This window comes from Crocuta crocuta, unplaced genomic scaffold (genome assembly GCF_008692635.1).
Source record: "Crocuta crocuta isolate KB4526 unplaced genomic scaffold, BGI_CrCroc_1.0 scaffold282, whole genome shotgun sequence".
NCBI classification, from domain to species: Eukaryota; Metazoa; Chordata; class Mammalia; order Carnivora; family Hyaenidae; genus Crocuta; species Crocuta crocuta.
Genome location: NW_027529174.1, coordinates 5,767,212 through 5,791,116, shown reverse-complemented (window position 1 = coordinate 5,791,116; position 23,905 = coordinate 5,767,212). Strand labels below are relative to the sequence as shown.

Below are 23,905 nucleotides of genomic sequence, written 5' to 3'. Positions count from 1 at the left end.
GAAGCTAGTTGGGAGGAAAGGGGGGTTGGGAGGGGCCAGAGCAGGGGAGGACTGTCAAGTCCAGATTCGGTCCGCGCAGGGCTCAGGGGGAAGGTGTCAAACTCAGTTTTCAGGGGGGTGTTCCCTCCCCCGGATCAAGACCGGGTCCGTGTAAGAGGGAGCCTGAGCTGGAGGGTGCGGGGAGAGGAGGGGGCNGGGGGTTTGCGCAGGGGAGGTGTTGGGGTCCCAGGCAGTCCGTGGGTTTGGCAGTCTGTGACGCAGTTTTCTAATTTTTGGTCGTCAGGTGTGGACGTTGGTGCCTAGAGACCCGCTTCCCTGCAGGGGGGGCTGGACCACAGGCTCCGCGTAGCGCCTGCGGAGCGCGACCTCTGCCTAGCTTGCGGGGAGGACGCTTTAGGGGTTTCCTTTAGGGTCTGGCTCTAGTGGCCGGGTGTGAAGGGGAAAGGCGGTCGCGCGGAATTCTGGGACTTGTAGTCCGCGCCGCGCGGGGCCGCGGTTGGGTTGGGTGCACGTGGGTAACTGTGGAAACGAGTCCCAGAATGCTTCGCGCCCTTCGGAGCCTCCCGGCTCTGTTAACTCGTGCTTTTTTCGCGGCTGACCGGAGCGCGCTCTTGGGAATCCTCTCCTGTCCCCTGGGACTGGAGCGATTCACTAGACCTCCCTGTGTCAGCGGGAGGGGGAGAACCAAGCCGAACACAGTCCTTTTGCACTTGGGTTCTTGATTCACTAGTTGGTTACTTCCTCCGGCATTTGGTGGCCTTATTTGTAGGGTATATGCTTAGTCTTTTATCATCTAGCCCATGGGTTTGGAAAAACATTCAACATGCAGCACGATCTAAAAGCAGAGTGTAGGATGCTGTATTTATTGTGGCATCCAGTGTATGTAAACACTAGCTTGAAAGATTTCATCTTAGGAAATCTGGGACTGCAGTGGAGGCCAGTGTAACCCTTGTGCAGATAGTATAGATTATGTGTTTATATTTCTTGGGCTGTTTGGACTGCCCAAAGGTAGGACTTTTTGAAAGATGGTCTTGAAGTGATGGAGGCGGCTGAAGGGGATTTAGGGTGGAAATGTGCCCATTCCTAAAGCCAGAATGAAGATGAGCAAAGGGAATATATGATGTTTTCAGTTTTCAAGGGAACAGGGAAAGGAGAGGAGGCTAGAGGGTAAACTCAGTGAAGGACCTTACATTTTCATATTGTTTTGTTTGTTTTTAGCTGCTACTCTAATTGTTTTTTGCCTCTTTAATATTAGAGACCACCCTTTCAGTCTTGAGATGCCCCAAATGCCACATCCTTTGCGGGTTTCCATTGCCATTTATATACTGAATCTGTACATCACAGAGTCTGTAATGTAGAGGGCCATAAGATTATCTCAGAGACGACAGACTTTTATGTGATATATAAGGTATTGTGAAACTCTTGGTAGCATAGTCACTAGAAGAGTATTATAATGATCCTAATGATCAAATTTTTACCAAAAAGTCCTAAAATTTGGAAACCTTTTAGTATGGTTACAAATATACTGAACTTGCATAATGATGGCTGAAAAACGGGGCAATGTGTAGCTTTTTCAGGAAAAGATTTCTGTTTGTCTTATGTTTTACTTAATGTTGTGATGAAATATTCAGGAAGCACTTTGTGATATGTAAATATGAATGTGGACATGTTTTTTAAAATGTGCACTTAATACTGGAATTTGTTCTCATATAAAGGGTAAAGTGTATGAAGTTGAAAACAAGAGTTATAATTGTCTTCAAGACAGTGTTTTAAAAGAAAGACTAGTAATTTCTTTCCTTGTTTATTCCTATTATATCCCAAAGGGCAGTTGCTCTTTACACCCACACACAGCCCCCCTCTTCTCCAGCCCCCCAAACCCTAGGTTTCTAAACATGATCAGCTTATATTTTATGTTGTGGATTTTAGGTTCCTCTTTGATTTTTGGCCTTTGGGGAGGTCCTTTCTTTTATTTAAAAAAATTTTTTTTAATGTTTTATATATTTTTGAGAGAAACAAAGACAGAGTACGAGCAGGGGACGGTCAGAGAGAGGGGCAGACACAGAATCTGAAGCAGGTTCCAGGCTTTCAACTGTCAGCACAGAGCCCAATGCGGGACTCGAACAAGTGAACTGTGAGATCGTGACCTGAGCTGAAGTTGGACGCTTAACGCTTAACTGACTCAGCCACCCAGCCACCCCCGTGGAGGGCCTTTATTTTCATATGAACTTCTCTATGCATTTAAATGGACGTTTCTTTCACTTGGCCCAGTATTTTTTCCCTGTTTTATACTGGGAAGGTTTTTAGGTTGTCTTGTCTATAGCACTGCCAGCAAAGAAAGATCTCCCTCATGTTCTTCGCCTTAGAGAACTCCTGACGTTTACTCTTTCCTTCCTCTCTTCCTCCAAGAAGTGCCCCTGCCTATACTTGATCACTTTTTTTTCAAATGTTATTTATCCTTTCTCTTATCTTTAGCAGCTCCCAGCAGCTCTTATAGTTTATTGCTTTCTTCCTGGCTAATAATACATGTTGGAATTTTGTGCTCTCAATAATAATGATCTTGTTAACTCAGCAGAATAAAAAAATCAGCCTGTAGAAACTGACCTCATGATTTGACCTCTGTTGTATCAATTATTGGCAAGTAACAATACACAACTAAAAATGGCATAAATAATAGAACTTGTTATTGTACAGTAGCAAGAAGTGTAGAGAGATGGTTGTAAGGGTGGTGCGGCGTCAGAATGATGCCTTTGAAGACTCTACGTTCTTTGCATCCCCTTCTTCCTCTGTTGTTAGTATTAGGAACAGAAAGTCTCGAGCTCCGTTGCCTCCTGTTGGCAGTGTGGTTGCTGGGGCCCCAGACACATCATGCCTGTGTGAGATGGGAAAACAGGAACATATTTTCTTACAACTCCCTCTTAGCAGAGAGGAGTCTTCTAGAAGGCCGCCTTGGAGACCTCTCCCTTCAGTTTCAGTGAATAGAACTGATCCTATGGCCCTGCTGCTTATAAGGAAGGTTGAGCAAGTGAAAGTCTGGCGTTTTTTCAGCTGCTGTTGTGCGATGTGGCCCGTGCTGGGGGGAGGAGCAGTGAGGAGTGCTCTGGGTCCATCGACAGCCTACAGGTTATATCCCTGAGCCAGCTATTTGGTACAGCTGTTTCTGGCTTGGTCTCCGTCTTTTTTATCTGTCAGTTTATTTTCTGCTTCATTTTTTTAAACAAAGGTGCCTTACTAAGTATAAATAAAAGCCTGCCAGGAGAAGGAAAATAAACTGTAGATTTACAGGCTGCATATAAATGCTCGCTGTATGTTAGAAATGGGCCATATTTTGGCTCTGAGCATCCTAGTAGTCAAAACAAAGAGGAAAACAAGACTAATTCATTTTATTCATTTGGTTAATGAACTGCAAGTAATTTACTAACCCAAGCTGGAAGCTTAGGCAGTTTTCATCCTTTGCTGGGCAGGTAGTAAGAGAGAGACTCCATCCCCTCTCTTGCTCTCCTGAACTCTCAGACCTGTTGCCATCGCCTGGGGCTGCTCCATCTTTCCTTGTGTTGTTAATCAGCAGTAATCCTTTTGCTAGCTTCAGCCTCCTCTCACCTTGGCGTCTCCATCACTAGTAAAATCATCTTTGTCCTTAGGATTCCCCTAGACAAAACCTGGAGGGCTCCCATTAGCTTAATGAGATACAGACTCCTCAGAACCTGGGGTTGAACCAGCATCTGTAGTTGGAGCTCTCTTTCGTCCCCCTGAAACTGCTGCTTCCTTGTCCCTGCCATCAGTGCTGCTTCTGGGGAACTTTTCTTTACCAGGTTCCTGTTCCCTTTAATGCAGACTCATCCTTCCCTCTGCTGAATCCCCATGTACTGTTTACTTCTGTTGTCAGTTTAACTTCTGTAACAATACCTGCTTGTTTATTTATTTGTTCCCTCCCCAGTTAGATTATTACCCCCTTGCGATCTGGGACCGTCTGACTTAGTATCCACTTTATCATCCAAGATGATCCTTTGTTTAGGTTCTCAAATATGTACTGGATTGCACTTAAAATTTTTTTTAATGTTTTATTTTTTTTTTTTTTTTTGAGAGAGACACAGACACCGTGAGGAGAGGAGGGTCAGAGAGAGAGGGAGACACAGAATCAGAAGCAGGCTCCAGGCTCTGAGCTAGCTGTCAGCACAGAGCCCGATATAGGGCTCGAACCCACAAACCATGAGATCATGACCTGAGCTGAAGTCGGACGCTTAACCGACTGAGCCACCCAGGTGCCCCTGGATTGCACTTAAATGTCAACTCTTAAATAGCGAATTATCTAGAAAATTTTAATTCTCCCTCCTATTTAGCATGCTTCTTCTGAGTCTTTCATTATCTTCAGATTTTTCTTCAGGGAATATAAACTTTCACTTATTCATCCTCTGTCTCTTAACAAACTCAGCCATAAGCAAACCGATTTTAATAATATATATATATATATATTGAGACTGGGAGAATGCAGGCATGAGCAGGCGAGGGGCAGAGGGAGAGGGAGAATCCTAAGCAGGCTCCATGCCCAGCTACAGCCCCACTTGGGGCTTGATCCCACCACCATTAGATCAGGACCTGAGCTGAAATCAAGAATTGTGGTCGCTTAGCCAACTGAGCCACCCAGGCGCCCCAATAATATTTCTTAAATACATGCAGGTATCAGTTTTGAAGAGTGTCTCTGGGACAGAGAAGTCCTCAAGGAGAAAGTAAAATGCTGGTGATGTACGAACGGACCAGGAGTCTGTGTGTGAAAATGCATGTTTCCATTTCAGATCTGGTATGAAAGTCAGTGTGGGGAAGGCTAAGTCAGGGCTTGGCGGGACTGGCACTACCTCTCTTCTCCTTTTAAGACCAGATTCTGGTCCTTAGGGTTTATTTCGTGAGATTGCTGGAAGCTTTCTTCATTTAGAAAATAAACTTTGTTAGTTGAAGGTGAATTTTCTGAGAATGTGACATTAATGCTGATACCTTCTTATAGTTGGTCATCTTGAATTAGTATTAATAGCTTTTCATAGCTTGTTCTTTTTTACTTATTTTGAGATTCAGGTTAGAAGTACCTCTTGAGAATTATGCTTTTAAGCAGAATATACATTTAAAAATATGCTATAAGTAGAAAAAGATATTCAAATGCGTTTTAAACAGAATCATGTATTTTAGCAATCATTGCATTACTGTTTCAGATCTAAGGGTCCCCCCCCTTGTGTCCATTATTCTAGCAAACAGAGTATTTACTACTCTAGATTTGGATTATTTTTCTTTTATTTAGAAAACACTCTTAGTTATTTTCAATTTAGAAAGGTAGGCTTGTAGTTTTTGAAACTAATTAATATAGTAAAACACTAAATGATACGAAAAAGACCCCCACCCTCCTCAAATAGCATTACCTCTGGGTATGATTCCTTTTAGTTCCATCTTTGAGGGTTTTTTTCTTGTTACTTTTTTTTTTTTTTAAACCTTTTGCTGGCCTGTAACACTAGTATTCCCAGAGATGGGGTGTCATCCGTTTGTGTTTGTGATGGGCAGTGTCAGTCTTCGGGGCCCTGGCTCTTTCTCTGGTTGGGAATTCCTACCTTTGCAGGCAGACCTGCTCAGACACACCCACCACAGAGTGTGAGCCTGAAGCTGGAGGCAAGGGGCAGAAAGAAGCCGCGGAGTGCCTTGGGGCCATTTGGAGAGGATGGACCGTGGGGGCAGCTGCCGAGGTCCCAGGGGCCAGCCAGTTAGGGCCCTGTCTGTGGGCTCCGCCACAGGCCCTTAAGCATTGTTTTGGCTGTGTAACTTGGCTTTCTGGATTTTCTAGACATCCGGTGAATTATACAGTGGTCCTTTAAAAGAGAAGTTATTGGGGCGCCTGGGTGGCTTAGTCGGTTAAGCGGCCGACTTTCGCTTAGGTCATGATCTCGCGGTTTGTGGGTTCGAGCCCCACGTCGGGCTCTGTGCTGACTGCCAGCTCGGAGCATGGAGCCCACGTCAGTCTGTGACTCCCTCTCTCTCTGACCCTCCCCTGCTCACGCTGTCTCTCTCTCTCTCTCTCTCCTAGAAATAAATAAAACATTTAAAAAAAAAAAAGAGAGAAGTTATTATCCTCTTATATTAGCGAGTTGGTGTCTGGTGCTCGAAACTAAGAATTGTGACCGAACAACATCCAGGCATGTCACTGGTCCGTTCATGGCAGAGGCCCTTGTGGAGAAGAGCAGTGATGTGCCTTTCCACCCTGACTGGACCCTGTTCAGAGTCCTAGATTCCTCGTCCCAGGTTACCCAAAGGACAGAAAGAACACGTAGGCCATGTCAGATGTGGATGCTGTCTTTGCCAGTGGTGGGTCAGGACTCTGGGCCACACATCCGCCACCCTGCTGGGTCTCAGTACACAGAGCTTTTCACTGCTGGTCTTTTCCGAATCGCCTCTTTGTCCTGAAAACAAACAAACGAGCTGGGATGCTCAGGAACTAATGCGTAACTTCTAGTGCATCTTTTTGGATCTGATTTGGGAGGATTAGCTATGGAAATATTATTTGTGGCTTTGTTGGGTAGAATATTTACCTAAAATTCCTATCTGATGATCTTCGTTGCATTTTAGTCATTTACTGACTGTAATATACGTACTATAAAATTGTGCCAGTTTTAAGTATATAGATCTTGATGAATTTTGATAAATATCCTTACTGGTATAACCACTACTAAAATTAAGATATAGAACATTTTCATTACCCCCCCAAAGTTCCCTTCTCTCCTCCACATCCCACCACGATTGTTGGCTTTTAATATATGTCATCTTAGGCCGCCTCCATGTTAGCTGATGATTTGTCACTTTGCTGTTCATGGGGATATTACAGTATAAAAAGTATTTGTATAGTACAGTATAAATCTCTCTTTTTTTTTTTTACTGAACTATTAAATCCAAAGCAAAACTATCAGTACCGTATGAATTATAAATTTGGTAATGCTTTACCACGCGGAACTGTCTAGAGTGAAATGACTTGTTCTCTTGAAGTTTTCCAGTGGATGGCTGCTCTATATGGCCCAAAGACGTATGCTAGGGTTTGCTCCCAGGATGTGATGATGTCTTGAATTATTACCTGGTTCAGGTTGGGAAGCAGGAAGGCATGATAGTTAAGTGTGGGCCCTAGAGTCAGATTGCCGGGATTCAGATCTTTGCTCTGCTACATGTTAGCTGTGTGACCACGGGTAAGTTGCTCAGCTGTTCTGTGAGCTTCAGAGTCCTCGAGCATAACACTTCCCAGCTGCAGAACATGGAGTTGTGCGGTCAGCCAGCAGTGTGATTGAGCACCTGCTGCGTACCAGGCCCGGGTCTTCATCCTTCAGGCGGTTCTCATTCTGTGTGGGGGAGGGGCAGATGGTGATAAGTTGTGTAAAGAAAAAAAAAAATAAAGCAGTGGGGGAGCACACGCGTGTGAGCAGGGAGGGGAGAGAAGTGGAGTATGTTGTGGTTTTAAATAGCAGGGTCAGGTTTTATGTTAAGACCTGATGGGAGTGAGGAGCATTCCAGGCAGCAGGGAAGACGAAGACGAAGGCGAGGCTCTGAGTGGGAGCAGCCCTGTGGCCTATAACCCAGGAATCGCAAAGAGGCTGGTGTGCTTGGAGTGGCGCTGGGGGTTGGGCAGAGAGGAAGGAGGAGGAGGCAAGGTGAGAGCCATCCCAAGGGTTAAGCGACACACAGTTCAGAGAAGTGTGTGTGGCTCTTTTCTGTTTTTGTTGCTGATGATAGCTGTGTAAGGACGCCCTCCTCCTTAGGCCATGAAAGGAGACCCCGAGAGGAAGAGAGATTATCAGAAGGAAAAGAACCGAGTGAGGCACTTCCCCAGTTAGCCATTCACCGAACATTTGAGGCTTTCTGGTTTGTTGCCAGGCATTGCTAGAACACACATGACTGTGGGAATGGGGGTCCCTGTGCCTAAGAATTTGCTTCCAGGGATTTAGGGGTGGAGGCAGAGAAGTAACGGGTGGTTTAAGTACTACACGGTGGCAGCTAAGTTAGTTGGAGGCCCAGGGTGCTTTGGGAACAAATGGGAAAATTAGACTTCACGGAAAGGTTCTTATTTATACTATGGGTTTTACTTTTGAGGTTTTCCTGTGTGGAGAAAAAGATCTGTTTGTGCCTGGGGGCATGAGGTGGGAGGGTGCTCTCCCAGCAGAGGGGACAGCACGGGTGACAGTGCTGAGAACTGGCGCAGTAGAATGGGAGTTTGGTAGGCTGGAGGGAAGGGGACAAGGCGCAGGGGTGGGCAGGAGCCACACAGGCAAGGGCTGAGAAGAGGGACCAGGGAGAGTGTATGAGTAGGAAGGAGAGGAGGGAAGCAGAAGTCAGAGATGGGGCACAGGGAGAGAGGAGGGACAAGGGGGACTGGAGAGGGGCGGAGACACGTTTGGTGATGATTCTTGGACTGCGCCAGCCGCTTTGCCGTGTTAACGCACCCAGGCCTCACCACAACCCTCTCAGTGGGTTTGCACTGTTATTCCCATTTCACAAACGAGGAAGCTGAGGTGGAGAAAGGTGGTTAACCAGTCGTCCTAAGGTCATGCGGCTTGTAGGTGGTGAACTGGGATTCTGTCTCCGGCATGCTGACTGCAGGGTCTGGGTACCCCACCACTGCCAATGAAGTAATCCGCAGCATCCTGTCTGTGGCTTCGCCTGCGTCCTTATGGCGGCCCTGCAGGTGTCCTGGAGCCCCCTGTTTCGTCTCTGGCCCATGGATGATGACAGCAGAGCCCGCCGACCTCCTTGCTTCCATTTTGCTTCTGGTTCTCTTGTTCCTGGAGTGGGGCCCAGCAGCATCAAGATGTAGGATGAACTCCTTCCCACTACTCCTCTCCCTCCTTTCTGCCATCTTCCTCTCGGTGACAGGAGGCTTTTAAAAACGGATTCTTTTTTTTTTTAATTTTTTAAAAATATTTTTATTTATTCCTAGGAGAGAGAGAGAGGGAGACACAGAATCTGAAGCAGGATCCAGGCTCTGGCTGTCAGCACAGAGCCTGACTTGGGGCTCGAACCCATGAATCAGGAGATCATGACCTGAGCTGGAGTCGGAGGCTTAACCGACTGAGCCACCCAGGAGCCCCTAAAACATACTTTTTATGTTATTTTTAAATCTAGGATATACCTAACAACATGGCAGAAAAGCTAGAAAACCTAAAACTTACCTTTTAGTAGAGCTACTAATGTGTTTTTGTGTAACATCTTTGAAATTATTTTCTTCTTTTTTTCTATAGTTGAGATTGAGTTTGAGTCTTTTTTCTGTTTAGTATCCCTTTCTGCAGATGCCATTCCCAACAATTAGGCAACAGATTACTTGTTCTTAATTAAACAGGAGGCTGAGAAGGATAGTGGCACATTCAAGTCCAGGCTACTGGCTATTGATGCCATACTTTTAAAGACCCGTCACCTTGTCATCCCTTCTGCCCTCTCTTTACTTTTTGATCTTCTAGGTTCAGTGTGTCTTAGTCTGTTCTGTGTTCTAATAGTAACAGGGGTTAAAACGGTGAACTGTTGGCGCCTGTGTGGCTCAGTCGGTTAAGCGTCCGACTTCAGCTCAAGTCATGATCTCACGGTTCATGAGTTCAAGCCCCGCCTTGTACTGTGTGCTGACAGCTTGGAGCCTGGAGCCTGCTTCAGATTCTGTGTCTCCCTCTCTTCTGCCCTGCTCAGGCTCTGTCTCTGTCTCTCAATAATAAACATTAAAATATATTAAAAAAACAACAGTGAACCATTATAGGTGCATAGCATGGGCCAGCACTGTGCTAAGTGCTTGGCAGGCACCATCTCATTTGCTCCTCACAATAGCCTTGTGAAGGGAGGGGGGGCTCCATTCTTCCAGCTGTACAGATGAGGACACTGAGGCACAGTGAGATCGGGTAAGCGGCAGGGTCATTCTGCTAGGGTGTCACAGAGCTGAGACTCTAACCCAGGCCTTTCTGATGCCAGAGCGTCAGGACTCTTGTGACATCAGTGAGATTAAAGGATGCATTTTACCCTGAACTATCGAGTGGATCTGTGTTCTTCAGCGGGTGGGGCGGGGCGAGGGGAATGAATCTAGGGCCCCTTGTACCTTGTCACACTTGGAACACAGCCAGGCAGGGTGTCCTGAAGTGGCCGACTCCTTTGAGATGGCACCAGCAGGCACAGGTTGCGGAGCGGATGACGGTGTGAGGTGGCACATTGCCTCTCCGGGGCGGATGGCTTCTCGCAGCCTCTTTTATGGGCCCTGTGAGAGTTAGAAGGAAAAAGCCAGCAGCCGTGTGCTTGGACAGCTTTAATTTTGGATCGTGTGTTCAGTGAAAACGCTGAGTCACCTGTGAGGACCTGCTTCCCACCCCTTTATCAGGTTCCTCTCTGTGTGGCTCACCTTTTGGCTTTTGTGCCTTTAAGTAGCAAATACTTATTGATGAGGGGAGTGATGTTAAGGTCTTCCTACTGCTACTTTGTTTCTTTTCATTCAACTGGCTTTTTAGCCTTAGAATCTTTTCCCTACATCTGAGTCTTTTCTTTCTCCCCCTGTGCTGACGGGGTCCCCGTGAATGAGTTGGGTTCTGGTCTGTTCTGTGCTGAGCTTGTTCCTGGACTGGACTGTGCCGGCAGGTTGGGGCTAGAACTCCCCGCCCCGACTGCAGAGTAGAATCACCTGGGCTGCTGAAGCATCCGCGACCCCACTCCCATCTTTATCCAGTTGATCTGGATTGGGGCCCTGGCCGGTTTTCAAGCTTCCCCGGTGATTCTTATGTGCATGCAGCCACTGGATTAGTTTTAAGAAGCTTAATTAGTGAGCTGGGTTTGGTTCGGGCGGCGGGGGAGAGGGCGCTGGGCAGACAGCCGACCATTCCTGCTCACAGTGCGACGTCCCAGCCAGCACTCAGGCAGTGCTTACTGTGTGCCAGGTACTGTTCTAAGCCCATCACAGCATCGACTCATTTAATCCTCGCCGTAGCCCTGTGATGCAGGTGCTGCTATTATCCATTTTATAAAGAAATCCCCACTAGCAACGAAGGGCGTGTAGTACGAAGCTGACCCAGAAACCTAGCATACAAACTTAGAGTAATACAGTAAATCTAAAGCTGGTGGGGGGTGTAGGTGCTGCTTTTGATAGTCTGGAGAGGAGAGACCTCTCTGAGGAGGTGACATTTGAATAGATATTTCAGTGAAGTCAGCTGCCAGGCTCTGCGGACACTGGAGATCGTTGACGCAGAGAGGGTATTAAATGCAAAGGCCCTGAGGTAGGAATTCACGTGAGTCTTCAAGGAAGAGGGTGGCTGGAATGGAGTGAGCAAGGATAATGGAATGAGATGACTTAGGTCAGATCATGTAGGGCCTTGTAAGGACTTGTTGAAGACTTGGTTTTTTTTTTTCTTTTATGCTGCAGTAACAAATCCAAAATTGTGTTGATTGAAATCAGAGGTTGTTCCGTGTTCTTTGCAGGTTGGCAAGGGTCTCCTCTTGACATCATTGGCATTCTTGTTCTCAGTCTTTGTGAAACCCACTGGAAAGAGGGCTTCTGTTTCTAGAAGAAAGGAAACAAAGGCAAACCTAAAGAATAAATTTCAACTACCAGACACCCTTGATTTTGACAACAGATTTTTTTCCTTCTTCTTTATCACTGAGTAAAATTGACATTTCAGGAGAATGGGCCCTGTAACCTGTAGCTTGGAGAACCCCTAAGCATTCCGTATGGAACCGCAGTTAGAGAGGCCTTATCCCACTCTGCTCGACCATGTTCTGGTTCTGTCCCAGAAACATTCAGGACACTTGCTGATTTTGATAACCTTTAATTTTGTCCGATTTTGTTTCACTTTTTTGTCAATACCATGGTCATTCTGCTCCTCCCCTCCAGAAGAGCCTTTACTGGTTTAGTTCATCACTTTCGTTGCCATCAGGAAGCATTTATTAAGTACATATCTGTGCATAGCGCTGCGTTGAAAACCTCTAGACCCGAGAGCGCTGCTCACTGACCAACTAGAGTTTAGCTAATAATAAAACACTTTCATTAACTGTTAGTGCTCAGAAGAAAGAAGGGTGCTTGAAATCAGAATAACACTGGTGTTATTAGTGGTAGCTTCTCTGCACATCTTTTCTCTTAAAAAGTTGGTAAGTGGTTTTGAATTTAGCCAGTTTGAGTAACTTTTAAGAAAATGTTACTCTAGGGGCGCCTGGGTGGCTTAGTCGGTTAAGCGTCCGATTTTCGCTTAGGTCATGATCTCGCGGTTCGTGGGTTGGAGCCCCGCGTCAGGCTCTGTGCTGACTGCCAGCTCAGAGCCTGGAGCCTGTTTCAGTCTGTGACTCCCTCTCTCTCTGACCCTCCCCTGCTCCCGCTGTCTCTCTCTCTCTCTCTCCTAGAAATAAAAAATTAAAAAAAAAAAAAGTTACTCTAATTTGTGTATTTGATTATTAACAATTTTGGGTGGGAAATGGTGTTGCTTTTTCCTCTTATGGAGCATGAAGATAGATCCGTTTTTGCTCTGATTACAAATAAGCTAGGGTGGAGGAATGGGCCTTGCATGGGGAATCAGAAGGTGTGAATCCTTCCCAGTGTGATCTGCCTGAGCCAGGAGAACGAGAATTGGACAAACGGACATGAAACGTTGAACTCCTCTTATTCCTGAACACACTCATGGTGGTTTTTCCTCACAGCACAGTGACATTTTATGTAGAGGTTAGTTCTGGTCCACTGGTAAGGTCAAAATCACCTGCGTTAAAAATAGCCCTTGGGGACACTTTGAGAAGGTGCCCCCCCCCGTCCCTCCCCCCACTGGGGTTGTCTCAGACGCACCCAGCATGGCCAGTTCTTTCCTCCAGCGGGGGAGCAGGTCGCTGGTTCCTCAGTGGAGCACCAGCCCAAGCATCTGGCCTGTGCTGAGGGACCATGCTTTATGGGAAATCCATTTTTAAATACTAGACGCATCCAGTGTTGTGAGATGCGCAAAATGTGGCAGTGTATGGAAACCCAGACTTAGGAGACGCTGTGGGCTTTGTGCTGCCTGCCTCCAGCTCATTAAGGAGAACGGAGGGTGGTTGTGGGACAATTGACATTTATTCTCTCTTCCTCCTCTCTTTTTTTTGGGCGAGTGAATAAAGTTGAACTTGTGTGAGTTAAGCGTGGCTGCTCTGCACTCCCACTGCCCCGGGATTGCTCCTCTCCGCTTGTCCTGCCACTTGTCTCCCGGAAGGCCTTCTTGTGCCCCCCTCAGCCCCTCCCTGTGGTCTTCATGAGAGGCCACCCGCCGTCCAGGCCACACTCTTGCCGCGGAGTGACCCTTCGAAAGAATTCTGGACTTAAACATCGCCTCGCCGTGCAGCCCCCGCACTCCCAGCAGTGCTCAGAGGCCTCCAGAAGCAGCGCAGGCCCGTGTGGTGAGGGTTCTGTGGTCTTCTGCCACAGTCACGTTGTTGTGTTTGTGTAATCCTCTCAGAGTGAGTTCTGTTGAGTAGAATTGATGCTGCTTGAATGTGTCCTGTTTATCTGCTTGGATATTGGTTTGCGGGTAGCCTCTGTTGGCCCCGTTGGGCATACGAGTCCTTAAGAAAGTAAATCTGAACAGGTCAGCAGAGTTTACAGATCCTTCATTTTCTGGCCTTTACCTTCCTTGTGAATATCCTCTTTTACCACACTGCTTCTCACAGTTGAAGAGCTATTGGTGTGGATGCAATTGAAGTGCCCTGAATATATCAAAATTAAGGTTTGGTGCCTTTGTATCTGCATTTATTCACTGAGTAATTATTGAGCACCTATTATGTGCCAGATGGTGTTCTAAATAGGTACTAGGCATACAGTAGTGGACAAGACTAAGTCCTGGCTTCTGTGAAGCTTACACTTTAATTGGGAGAGAAAGATGGCAAATATGATACAGAGAAAAGAAAAAAGGAATGGTGAGGTGAAAGATCAAAGAAGGGGTCCTGTTGGTTACTCTGGCACCGTTGTTTAAGAAGGTGATATTTAGGGGCACCTGGGTGGCTCAGTAGGTTAAGCGACCGACTTCAGCTCAGGTCAGGATCTCACCGTTCGTGAGTTTGAGCCCCGCGTTGGGCTCTCTGCTGTCAGCACAGGGCCTGGAGCCTGCTTCAGATCCTCTGTCTGCCTCTCTCTCTCTCCCCCTTTCCTGCTGGTTTTCTCTCTGTGTCTCAAAATAAATAAACTTTAAAAAAAAAAAAAGGGTGATATTTAAATGGCAACCTGGTGAAATGTGAGAGCAAGCCATGTTGTTATTAGAGAGAAGAGGGCTCAAGGCAAAGCTCGTATTATAAAGGTCCTTAAGTAGGAGTGTGCTTGGAATATTCATTGAACAATAGGAAGCTCATTGTGGCTGAGGAGCAGCAGCATGGGGAGGACGGGTAGGAGATGAGATTGCAGATGTGGGTAGAAGCAGAGCACGCAGAACCCTGAGCCCAAGAGAAGAGCTTTTCTTTTGCCTCGAATGCCTTCCCTTTCCATCTGTATGTGACTTTTGGGTGAGGTTGGAATTAACTTTAATTTGTTCCATCTGCGTAGCTAGATCCCCCTCTATCGAATGATTAGCTCTTCCTCACTTATTTGAAAGGCCATTTTATCATATATTAATTACACAGTGTGTTTATACATATGTACATCAACACTCTTCCATTGATGTGTCTTCTTGGACATGTACCTTTCTAATTATTGTACCGTTACACCAAGCATGGGCAAACTGTGGCCCACAGGCCAAATTTGCCTTACCACTTTGTTTTTATAGTTTTATTGGAACACAGCTATGCTCATTGGTTTAGGTATTTATGGCTGCTGTGAGCTGTAATGGCACAGTAGTTGCAGAGCCCACCACCCTAAAAATATTTATGATCTGGCTCTCTGAAAAGGGCTTACCCACCTCTCTTTTATACTCTGTATTGATATCTGATAGGGCAAGTTCTTCCTCATTCTTCTTTTTCAACAATTTCTTGGCAAAGCCAGCATGTTTGTTCTTTCAGATGAACTTTAGAATCAGTCTGCCTGACTCCCTTCCTTTTCTCCACCTCTTTTGGGGTGGGGATCTGGGAGGCAGGAAGAATAGGAATTTGATTACATTTAATTCGTAGTTTAGTGCAGAGGGGAAGTGATTGCTTTACAGTACTGAGTCTTTCCATTGCAGGAGTGTCATAGCTCTACATTTATGTCTTTCAGTAAACTTGTTTTTTCATTTTTATGTTACATATTAGTTTAGCCCCGTATGTATGATTGCTTTTTATTGCTGTTGCAGTGGGGATTCTCTTCCAGCTACATTTGACAAGTGAGGATGGTATGAAGGAAAAGATTTGATTTTTAAGTGTTTAAATGGTTGTCTCACCCTCTTCTGGAACTAAACTCCTATGACGACTGCTAATTTTTACCTTTGATTCTTGTCGCTGATGGTCGCTTGTCTGAACTTACATAATTGTTCCATTCCTAATATTTATGTCCCTGTCTATATTGTGGAACTCTAAGCCTAGGGTAATTTATGGACGTGGACTTTGACCTCACCTCAGTGGCACTCACTTTTTTCTTATGTAGGTCATGGCAAATGGTAATTACAAAACAACAAACAAAAACCCAGGGAGCTTTATGCCCAGTTAACATTTGCGGATGGTTTTAAGAATGCCCGGAATACCTAGAAGATAATTTAGGCAAGCTGTTTATCACACAGGTTATGCCTTTTTGCAGAGCCAGTTTTTGCTTTTAATATAACAGGCTCTAGGGTTTGCGTGCCACACAGGAGGGTGAAGCCCGGTCACTGCTGTACTGTGGAGAGCCATCTGATTCTGGAGTGAAGGTGACTTAACCTAGCATTTATACTTTGGAATTGAAATATGAGCAGAAGGAAATTTTTATGAATCAGTTAGTGCTTTCCTAAATACGTTCTCTGTAAAGTATTTGATCTTTACCCTTAACATCTATTCCTTAAGGATGTGAAATCTATTTTAGATTTCAAGGTCTATTACTTGCCCTGAGCACCGAACAGATGAACCATAAATTCAGTATATGTTAACCTTTGTGGATTTATCTTTTAATGCCATTTTTGTCTTTTTTTTCTCTGAATCTGTGCCACCTCCTTAGCTGCTTCTTCCCTTGTTGAAGCTAAAGAAAAATTATATGTGTTGCTGTTTCCTTTTCTTTTTTCTTTCGGTGAAGTGATGATGAGGTGGTGATGACTGTGGGTATGGAAATGGAGAATTGCTGACTATGTTGTTATGTGCCTTGCCAAATAAGCCTTGTTATTCTCGTTGCCTGTGAAGTGAAACTTCATATCTAGAACCTGGTCTTAAAATGCTCTTGTGTATTTTTTCCGCTGTGCTGAGATTATCTTTGCCCATCATTGTGGACATCAGTTGGTGGTGTGTGAATACAGAAATGCCGCCATCACAGCCTGTAACGATCTACTGGGCCACATGCCTCAGTCACAGAGGGAGCACCACCTTTGTGGAGTTTCTGTTGTGGCCCTTGACCTGGACCTGTGGAAGTTAGAGACCATTTTAGATAGTGGCATGATTTGGAAAATGATCCCAGCAAATGTAGTGATCATTGGTCTCTTATATTGAGCACTTAATATGGTCCAGACATTGTAATGAATGTCTGGCACATTAAGGCGTTGTAATCTCATTTTATAGACGAGAAAATCAAGATTTAGATTAAATAACCGGTAGACCTGAGATTCAAATTAGCTGTCAGACTCCACAGATAGGTTGTAAATCAGTGGGGTTATTTGGCTGTGATTTTTGTATGGAACTGTGTGTGTGTGTAGAAGGATTTAGAAATTTTAATTCATTTAGATTCTTTTATGTGAATTTTTACAGTTGCATTAACATCAGAAGGATGGAAAAACTATAGCATAGGGGGCGTCTGGAAACTTCAGTGCTTGAATGATCTTCGGCAAGCCCCCTTTTCTGTCCTGGCTCCACGTGCCCTCAGTGAAGAGAGAATCTAGACTCTTACATTTTTTTAGTTTTTGTTTTTTGGGGGTTCCAGGAGTTTAATTCAGGATTTAATTTGAAGATGATAATGGAATGTATCCTTTGTCCTCTGATTTTCAAATTATGAGTACAAAAAGGGGGCAATTATGGTGTGGTGGTAGGTGTGGGTCAAGGGGGCTGCAGATGTGTAAGTTCCCCAAAGTCTCATGTGGCTCAGGAGAGGGCTGTTGCTTCTAGCTTTAGAGACCCTGTCAATGTTTATTAAATATAAATATCAGTAAATATACACACATATGTCCCCATACTCCAGATGCTTTCCTAAACCTTTTACATGCAACTGTACTAAGTAAGATGGAAAATCAAGACTCTGTGCCACATTATGTCATCTTTTACCTTAAGTACGGCTAAACCATTTAGATGCTTAACAATTAACACTTGGCTGTGGTCGAAGCCCATTGAGAGCCTGAGACCCAGCTCAGGTTGTCTCTCAGCCAAGAATTCTGGGCAGTTGTCAGTGGCTGTGACCAGAGTGTGTGACCATGACTGCCACCAGGTGGGCCGGAGCAGTGCACGTGTTTGTGTGCAAGGAGGGCCTGCTGCCCCGGCTGGTGATGAGTAAGTGCCAGAGGCTCTGCCGCCTGCCAGCCCTTCTGTGCTGCAGGCCAGTCCAGAGCTGGGTTCCTGGCACAGTTGGGAAAAGAAAGGAACGCTTTCTAAATACTGGCCGGGAAGTCCGCGTGCTTTCCAGCCTTGGAGCAGCAGCCCAGAGTCCAGCCCAGCATCCAGCCCAGCACAGACCGCTTGTGTTGTGGCATCTGCTCTTTGCTCTATTCCTTGCACCCAACACAAATCCCAAATACACTAGTGCAGTGAAGGGCGATTGTTTTCTTTTTTTTATCAGGATAATGTCACTTAGGGAGTTCCAGTATCTTTTCAAGGTTACTTGCAGACTAACCTTTACGATAGTAAGGAAAAGGAACTAATCTAAATCTTGATATTTTATGAAAATCCTTCTTTGATGCTTATTCAAATGTAAAGTTATTCATAGACTTTTAACTTGCATTTTATGTAGCCAATATGTATACAGGCATACTTGACTGTAAAAGAAACATTTGAGATCAGAGATTCCCAAGCCTAACAGTTGAAAAATTTTATGTTGTACGGGATTCTAAGATGCATGTGTGATTTAGCGTGTAATCCTGAAATTATTAGAGATGTGGAGGATATGTTCTTTGAGTTGGGCATGTTTACGAGCACGATTTCTGCTTCTGCCTTCCTGGGTCTGTGGCGGCTTGCTGCTGCAGCGCAAGTGACTGTAGCTCTGGGCTGTGGACTCCACTTGCAGCCCGGTCCCAGGATGTGTCTGTGTTTGCTTGATGGGAGAGGAGGAGCTTTGGTTCCATTTTTGCTCTCTCTGTTGTATGCGAGCCAATAAAATAAATATATTGTCAGAAACGCCAAATGGTTGAGATGCTTTTCTATTATTTTCTTGCCAGGAGCTTGATTTGATACTGTATTAGTAATTCTGGGGAAGAGAAAAGGAAAGGGAAAGAGAAAGTGAATACATTTCTTTTGTGATTCTTTCTTCCATCTGTGTGACTTGTTTAATTTGCTCACATTATTGACAGTTTTCTCAAGTTCAGGTTCATTGCTGGTAGGATTTTACAACCACCGAAGGATTTTGGTTTTACCTTACAATTTACATGAAAATCTTGTGAACTTAAACATTTGGCTGGGGACTTAACTTTATGGTCAGATTTTATCTCTAAGAGATAGGTCGGTAGTTGCATGTTGTATTTTATTTAATAAGTATCAAATTAATGGAGATACCATTCAGTGGTATCAAAACATTTGTTTTCACTTCTTTTTTTTTTTTTTTTTTAACAGTTGTTTGGCAGCATGGGAAGTCAATGACACTGATTTTCTTCTTTTTCTTTTAAAGACTTCCAGCTGAATTCTCATCTCTCGACACTGGCAAATATTCACAAGATCTACCACACCCTTAATAAGCTAGTAAGTCCAGCTTTTGAAGACGATGAACCATTTAAAGTAACTGTTTTAAGTGTATTTGGTAAAAATTTACATTATGGATGTTGAGATATCAGCTGATTAGGACAATACTGAATTTTAAGACTCACTGAATGGTATGTGATTTCTTGGTAATAATGAACCTATTTCTTGCAGAATCTAACAGAAGACATTGGCCAAGACGATCACCCAACAGGTATCTGTAAATGCTTACACTACTTAATTTTAAATAAGCTTCATAATAAAGTTATGAAGGAGAACTACTAGCTGAGAATGATCTGTTTTGTAATAACACCAACAAGTCATTACTTGGTTGAGGATGTTTTTCAGGGTGTGTGCAGGAAGCCATGTTACGGCTCCTTCCCAGGGGTGTATGTCCATTGTGGGTCTCTGGTTTATGTCAGAGCACTTCAGTCCCTTTCAAGAGGCTGGGGAGTCTCCCTAGTGGCTTCACCATATTGTTTCTTTACTGAAGTATTTTCGTTAATACTAAAAACTTGCTACGGTAATGCAGTTTGAAAGGTATTGCATAAATGCTTGTTGAATTGAGATGAAAGATGATTTACTAGGTGGGTAGGGGTGTGTGTGTGTGTGTGTGTGTGTGTGTGTTTGTGTGTGTTGTATAGGTCCTGAGGACTTTGCAGTGGAATAATTGAAACCGTTATTATGAACTGTTACTGTAGTTCTGTGGTTCTTAAACTTGAGCTGGCTTATAATCGGCCAGGGAGGGCTTGTTAAAACAGATTGCTAGGCTCCGCCCCAGAGTTTCTGATTCTGTAGGTTTGGGCTGGGGCCCCAGAATTTGCATTTCTAACAAACGCACAAGCGCCTGGATGATGCTGATGCAGCTGGTCTGGAGACCACACTCTGAGAACCACTTCTCCCAAACTGTTGATAAGCGGAACGTTCGGCAACTTGCACTTGTTCTAAGGTTTCTATGACTTCCAGCAAAAATTATTAAAACATCTTTAAAGTTTCTTAGAAGCACCACAGTAATAGGAATACATGCCTGGAGAGCACAAAACTGGATGGAGTGACAAGTGACGGTCCTCCTCTCCTCCCAATCCAACCTTCCCTCCCGTATGGTGTTTAATGTTTGTTCTTTCAGACATTTTTATGCATGCGTATATACTTGTACAGGACTTTTAAAAATTTAGCGTCTGAGATCATACTGTACATATTATACAGCATCTTTCTTTATTCATTTAATGGTCTATCTTGGAGGTTTGGGGATTTAGAACTCTGCCACCCTCTCCTCCACATTGGTTGAGAATCAGCTGAAAATGAGACACGAGATAGAGATTGAAGTAACAGTTTTGTTGGAAAGGACAGCTTAGATGTATAGCAAGAATGCAGGGGCTGTTTAGTACCTCGCCTGAACTGAATAGCCTTATACCCGGTCACCGCCATGACAGCTAGCCAAGCACAGGCCGGCGCACCCGCTGTCCCCCTGCCCCCACAGCCCCCCCTTGACGGCAGTGGAAGGATCCGAACTTCTGCTGAAAAGGGAGTTCAGAGGAGGCCCGGCCCCTCTGCTCAGCTTCTTCTCCCTGGACCACTAATTGGATTAGACCATCCTCCTTCCAGGGCAAGGAGTGAGCGGAGTGTATGCGGGTGTGCTCTAGAAGGCCAGGTCACAGAGGCTCCCTTCATCTCATCTTTTTGTGTCAGTAAATCAACTCAAGGGCAGTCAAAAACAATTTGCTTAATCAATTTTAAAAACATTGTGTGCACCGGGTTTTAAAAGAAGTGTTGAAAAGGTATAAAATAGGGGTGCCTGGGTGGCTCGGTCGGCCAAGCATCTGGCTTCAGCTCAGGTCATGATCTTGTGGTTCGTGAGTTCAAGCCCCACGTCGGGCTCTTTGCTGACGGTGCAGAGCCTGGATGGAGTCTGTGTGTGTGTGTCTCTCTCTGCCCCTCCCTGCTCACTTTGTTTCTCTCTCTCTCAAAAGTAAACAAACATTAAAAAAAAAAAGGGGGACAAAATAAAAAAATGAAAACTTCTGTTCCATTTTGTGACCCCTCCAGCTTTTAACCCCCATTAGCACTCCCTGCTTGACTCTGCACGGGTGACTCCTGTAGTCTTATGTTTATTTCCCAGATGATGATGAGGCTATTTCCTCCCCCAGTGCAGTATATATTTGTACGTGCCTTTTGTGTTGGTCACTCAGTATATCATGACCTTTTCATAGCAGCACATTTATGAAGCCTGTGCTCTATACTTTAATATCTCTGCATTTTTAGAGTTCATGGATATATCATAATATGGTGCTGCAGCCTCCTATTGGTGTACATTTAAGTGTGTTTAACTTGGCTGCTACCAGTAATGCCGAAATAAAATTTTTAGGGCCAGCTTTAATAGCTAAGTAGTAAAGCACATTTCTCTCCAAGTCTAAAATAATATGTTGGTGGGCTCTGAGGATTTTTTAAACTTAAGATTTAGTGTAGTTCGATTTAAAACTGCATTCTGTGTTTATGTATATGTTGAGATTGTTTCCTCTTTAGCTGGGGTAATAAGACCTCTGAGTTCCAAATCTTATACATTACACGGTTAACTTTGAACTTTAGATTTCAATGAATATTGTTACTATAGTAATTTTATATCTAAATATTTAACCTGAATATAGCAATTAAATAACTGGAAGCTGTAATTAAGAAAATGAAAGTGGAAAGTGTATTTGGCCTCGCGCCTCCTCTCACCCTTGGGGGTGGTGGGGATGTGTGACGTTTGGTATGTGACATGCTGGTGCGGTGCCTGGGACCTCAGACGTGCCAGTCAGTATCAGTTAGCATCAGGGATTCCTTAAGAATAGTCCATTTCATGAACATTTCCCCATTTGGTTTTAGCATCACTTGTGATTACCATACCTGAGTCTACTTAAAAAATTAAACAACAGAAAATCTGTCATGTTTGGAAATCTGAGAACGTTAATCACTGTAATGCTGCTTTGAATCTTTTGGCCCAGCGGTGGCCTCAGCAGTATCTGCAGGACACTGTCTGTGGAAGAGCCAACCAAGTGCAAAAGAGGCCGGTATCTTCCTGCTCTGTCTCCTCCAACACTTTTCTTTGGTGCTTTCAGTCTTCCCCCCACCAGAAAGAGAGAGAGACAGACAGACAGAGTTGATCTTGAGCAAGTAGCCCCAAATCCAAATTCTAGAGAATGAATAAAAAATGCTGAACAGGAAGGACAAAAAAATGCGTAAGAGAAGTTAGATGTCAGAAGTCAATATTTAGAGACGAAAGGAAAGGAAAATTTTTTTTGTCTTAAGTAATAGGATAAAAATTGCACATTTAGACACTAATAGTTTCACTCAAGCAAGCAAGTAGTTCAATGATCTGTTCAAGTAAATAAAAGAAAATATTAGGTACTAGGAAGATGTTTTAAAAGTATGATCTATTTGTCAATTTAAATCACTGTGTCTTTGTGACATTGTTCAGTGAATAGTGAGGTGAAATAGCTCTACAAAAAGTAGTCAAGTGGCAGAATGAACCATGTAAAATGTTATTAAGTGAAACAGGGATATGATACAACAAGCTCAATAAAATGAAAAATTAGACAGTGAAGGTTTTTTTTTTTTTTTTAAGTTTATTGGGGAGAGATGGAGACAGTGCGAGTTGGGGAGGAGCAGAGAGGGAGGGAGGGGGAGGGAGAGAGAGAGAGAGAGAGAGAGAGAATCTGCCCATGCAGAGTCCAGCATGGGGCTTGAACCCATGAAACTGTGAGATCATGACCTGAGCCGAAACCAAGAGTCGGATGCTTAACTGACTGAATCACCCAGGCACCCCAGACAGTGACATTTTTGTACTGGAACATACATTTCTACTAAGTTAGGGAAGGTCAGAATAATTCCCTAATTTTATGGACCTCTTGAGGCCCACAAACAAAAAGGTTGAAAAGGGAAAGGCAGTGGTGCACCTACTTTGATAATGTTTGTTAAGAATAACATATTTAGTTAAATTATTATCAAGACAACAAGCCAGATAGTTATTAAAAGGCCTTTGGTCCAAACACGTGAACTCAAGTTTCTCTTTAAAATAGATTCTCTGGGACCAGATACTTAAAAAAAAAAATGTTGAAAAATGTTGGCAGTATTTCTAATTGTTCAATGTGGGAAGAATTCGTCAACTGCCTGATTTATTTGAAAATGCAGTCAGTTGATAGAGTATTTCATTTGTTTTAACACCTTAGGTCACTTTCGATCTACTTTAGTGACCTGAAGTTTTTTTAACACTAAACCAAAAAGAAATGAACTCAAATCATAACCTTGGGTAAAAAATATAAACAATTTGTATTGCCTTCCTAAGAATCATGTATCCACCCCGGCATCAGGCTAGATTTCACACTGTCTATCCATCTAGTGTAGAAATGTTGAGACTGAACACCAGAACATCAAGATAATTATAAGGAATGAGAGTTATAGCTTGGGATTATTAGTTGAGATTACTCTTCTCTTCTTCCTCCTGCTTTATTATTATTGTTATTATTGTTATCAGAAGGCTTTTCTTCTTTCATATATATCTGCCAGATATTTCTCCTGTTGTAAGATAGAGCTTTAAAATCGTTTTCATCACTCCTTTTTCTTGGGTGATTGGCAAAGAATGAAAACTTGCAGCTCTGATCATTTCAAATGAATTTTGGAGTTTCTTAAAGTTCACCTACAGGAAGTTGCTTTTCTTTGTTAAGTATTTACTGATTTAGGAACTTTTGGGTACTCAACCTTATGGGCCAGTTTTCTCATCTGTAGAATTGAGATGGTAATAATACCTCTCAGATTCATGAAAGTTCGTCAAAGTTCTTTTTAAAATGTCAGCCTTAATATTTTACGTCTACCTATAATGTCAGATTGATTGTAGTTAAGTAAATACTTTTAGTGTTAAAATAGTCCATTCTCTGTTTTGTTTTTTTAAAGCTTATTTGTTTATTTTGAGAGAACAGGAGAGAGTGCATGAGCGGGT

At 43.9% G+C, this 23,905-nt stretch overlaps 1 protein-coding gene across 10 annotated transcripts in view; it reads left to right on the top strand.

The window, feature by feature from the left end:
- The window catches only part of DCUN1D4 (defective in cullin neddylation 1 domain containing 4), an 83,746-nt gene that overhangs the window by 11,006 nt on the left and 48,835 nt on the right, over positions 1-23,905 (top strand). For 3 of the 10 annotated variants that reach the window (XM_077757793.1, XM_077757796.1, XM_077757794.1), the window contains exons 1-3: positions 13,103-13,377; positions 18,863-18,933; positions 19,105-19,144. In XM_077757793.1, coding sequence (XP_077613919.1) covers positions 13,233-13,377; positions 18,863-18,933; positions 19,105-19,144 — 256 coding nt within the window. In that variant the 5' untranslated portion in view covers positions 13,103-13,232. Of the gene's footprint in view, positions 1-13,102; positions 13,378-18,862; positions 18,934-19,104; positions 19,145-23,905 lie in introns of those variants that run through there. The other 7 variants (XM_077757790.1, XM_077757789.1, XM_077757792.1 and 4 more) reach the window with 5 other exon arrangements.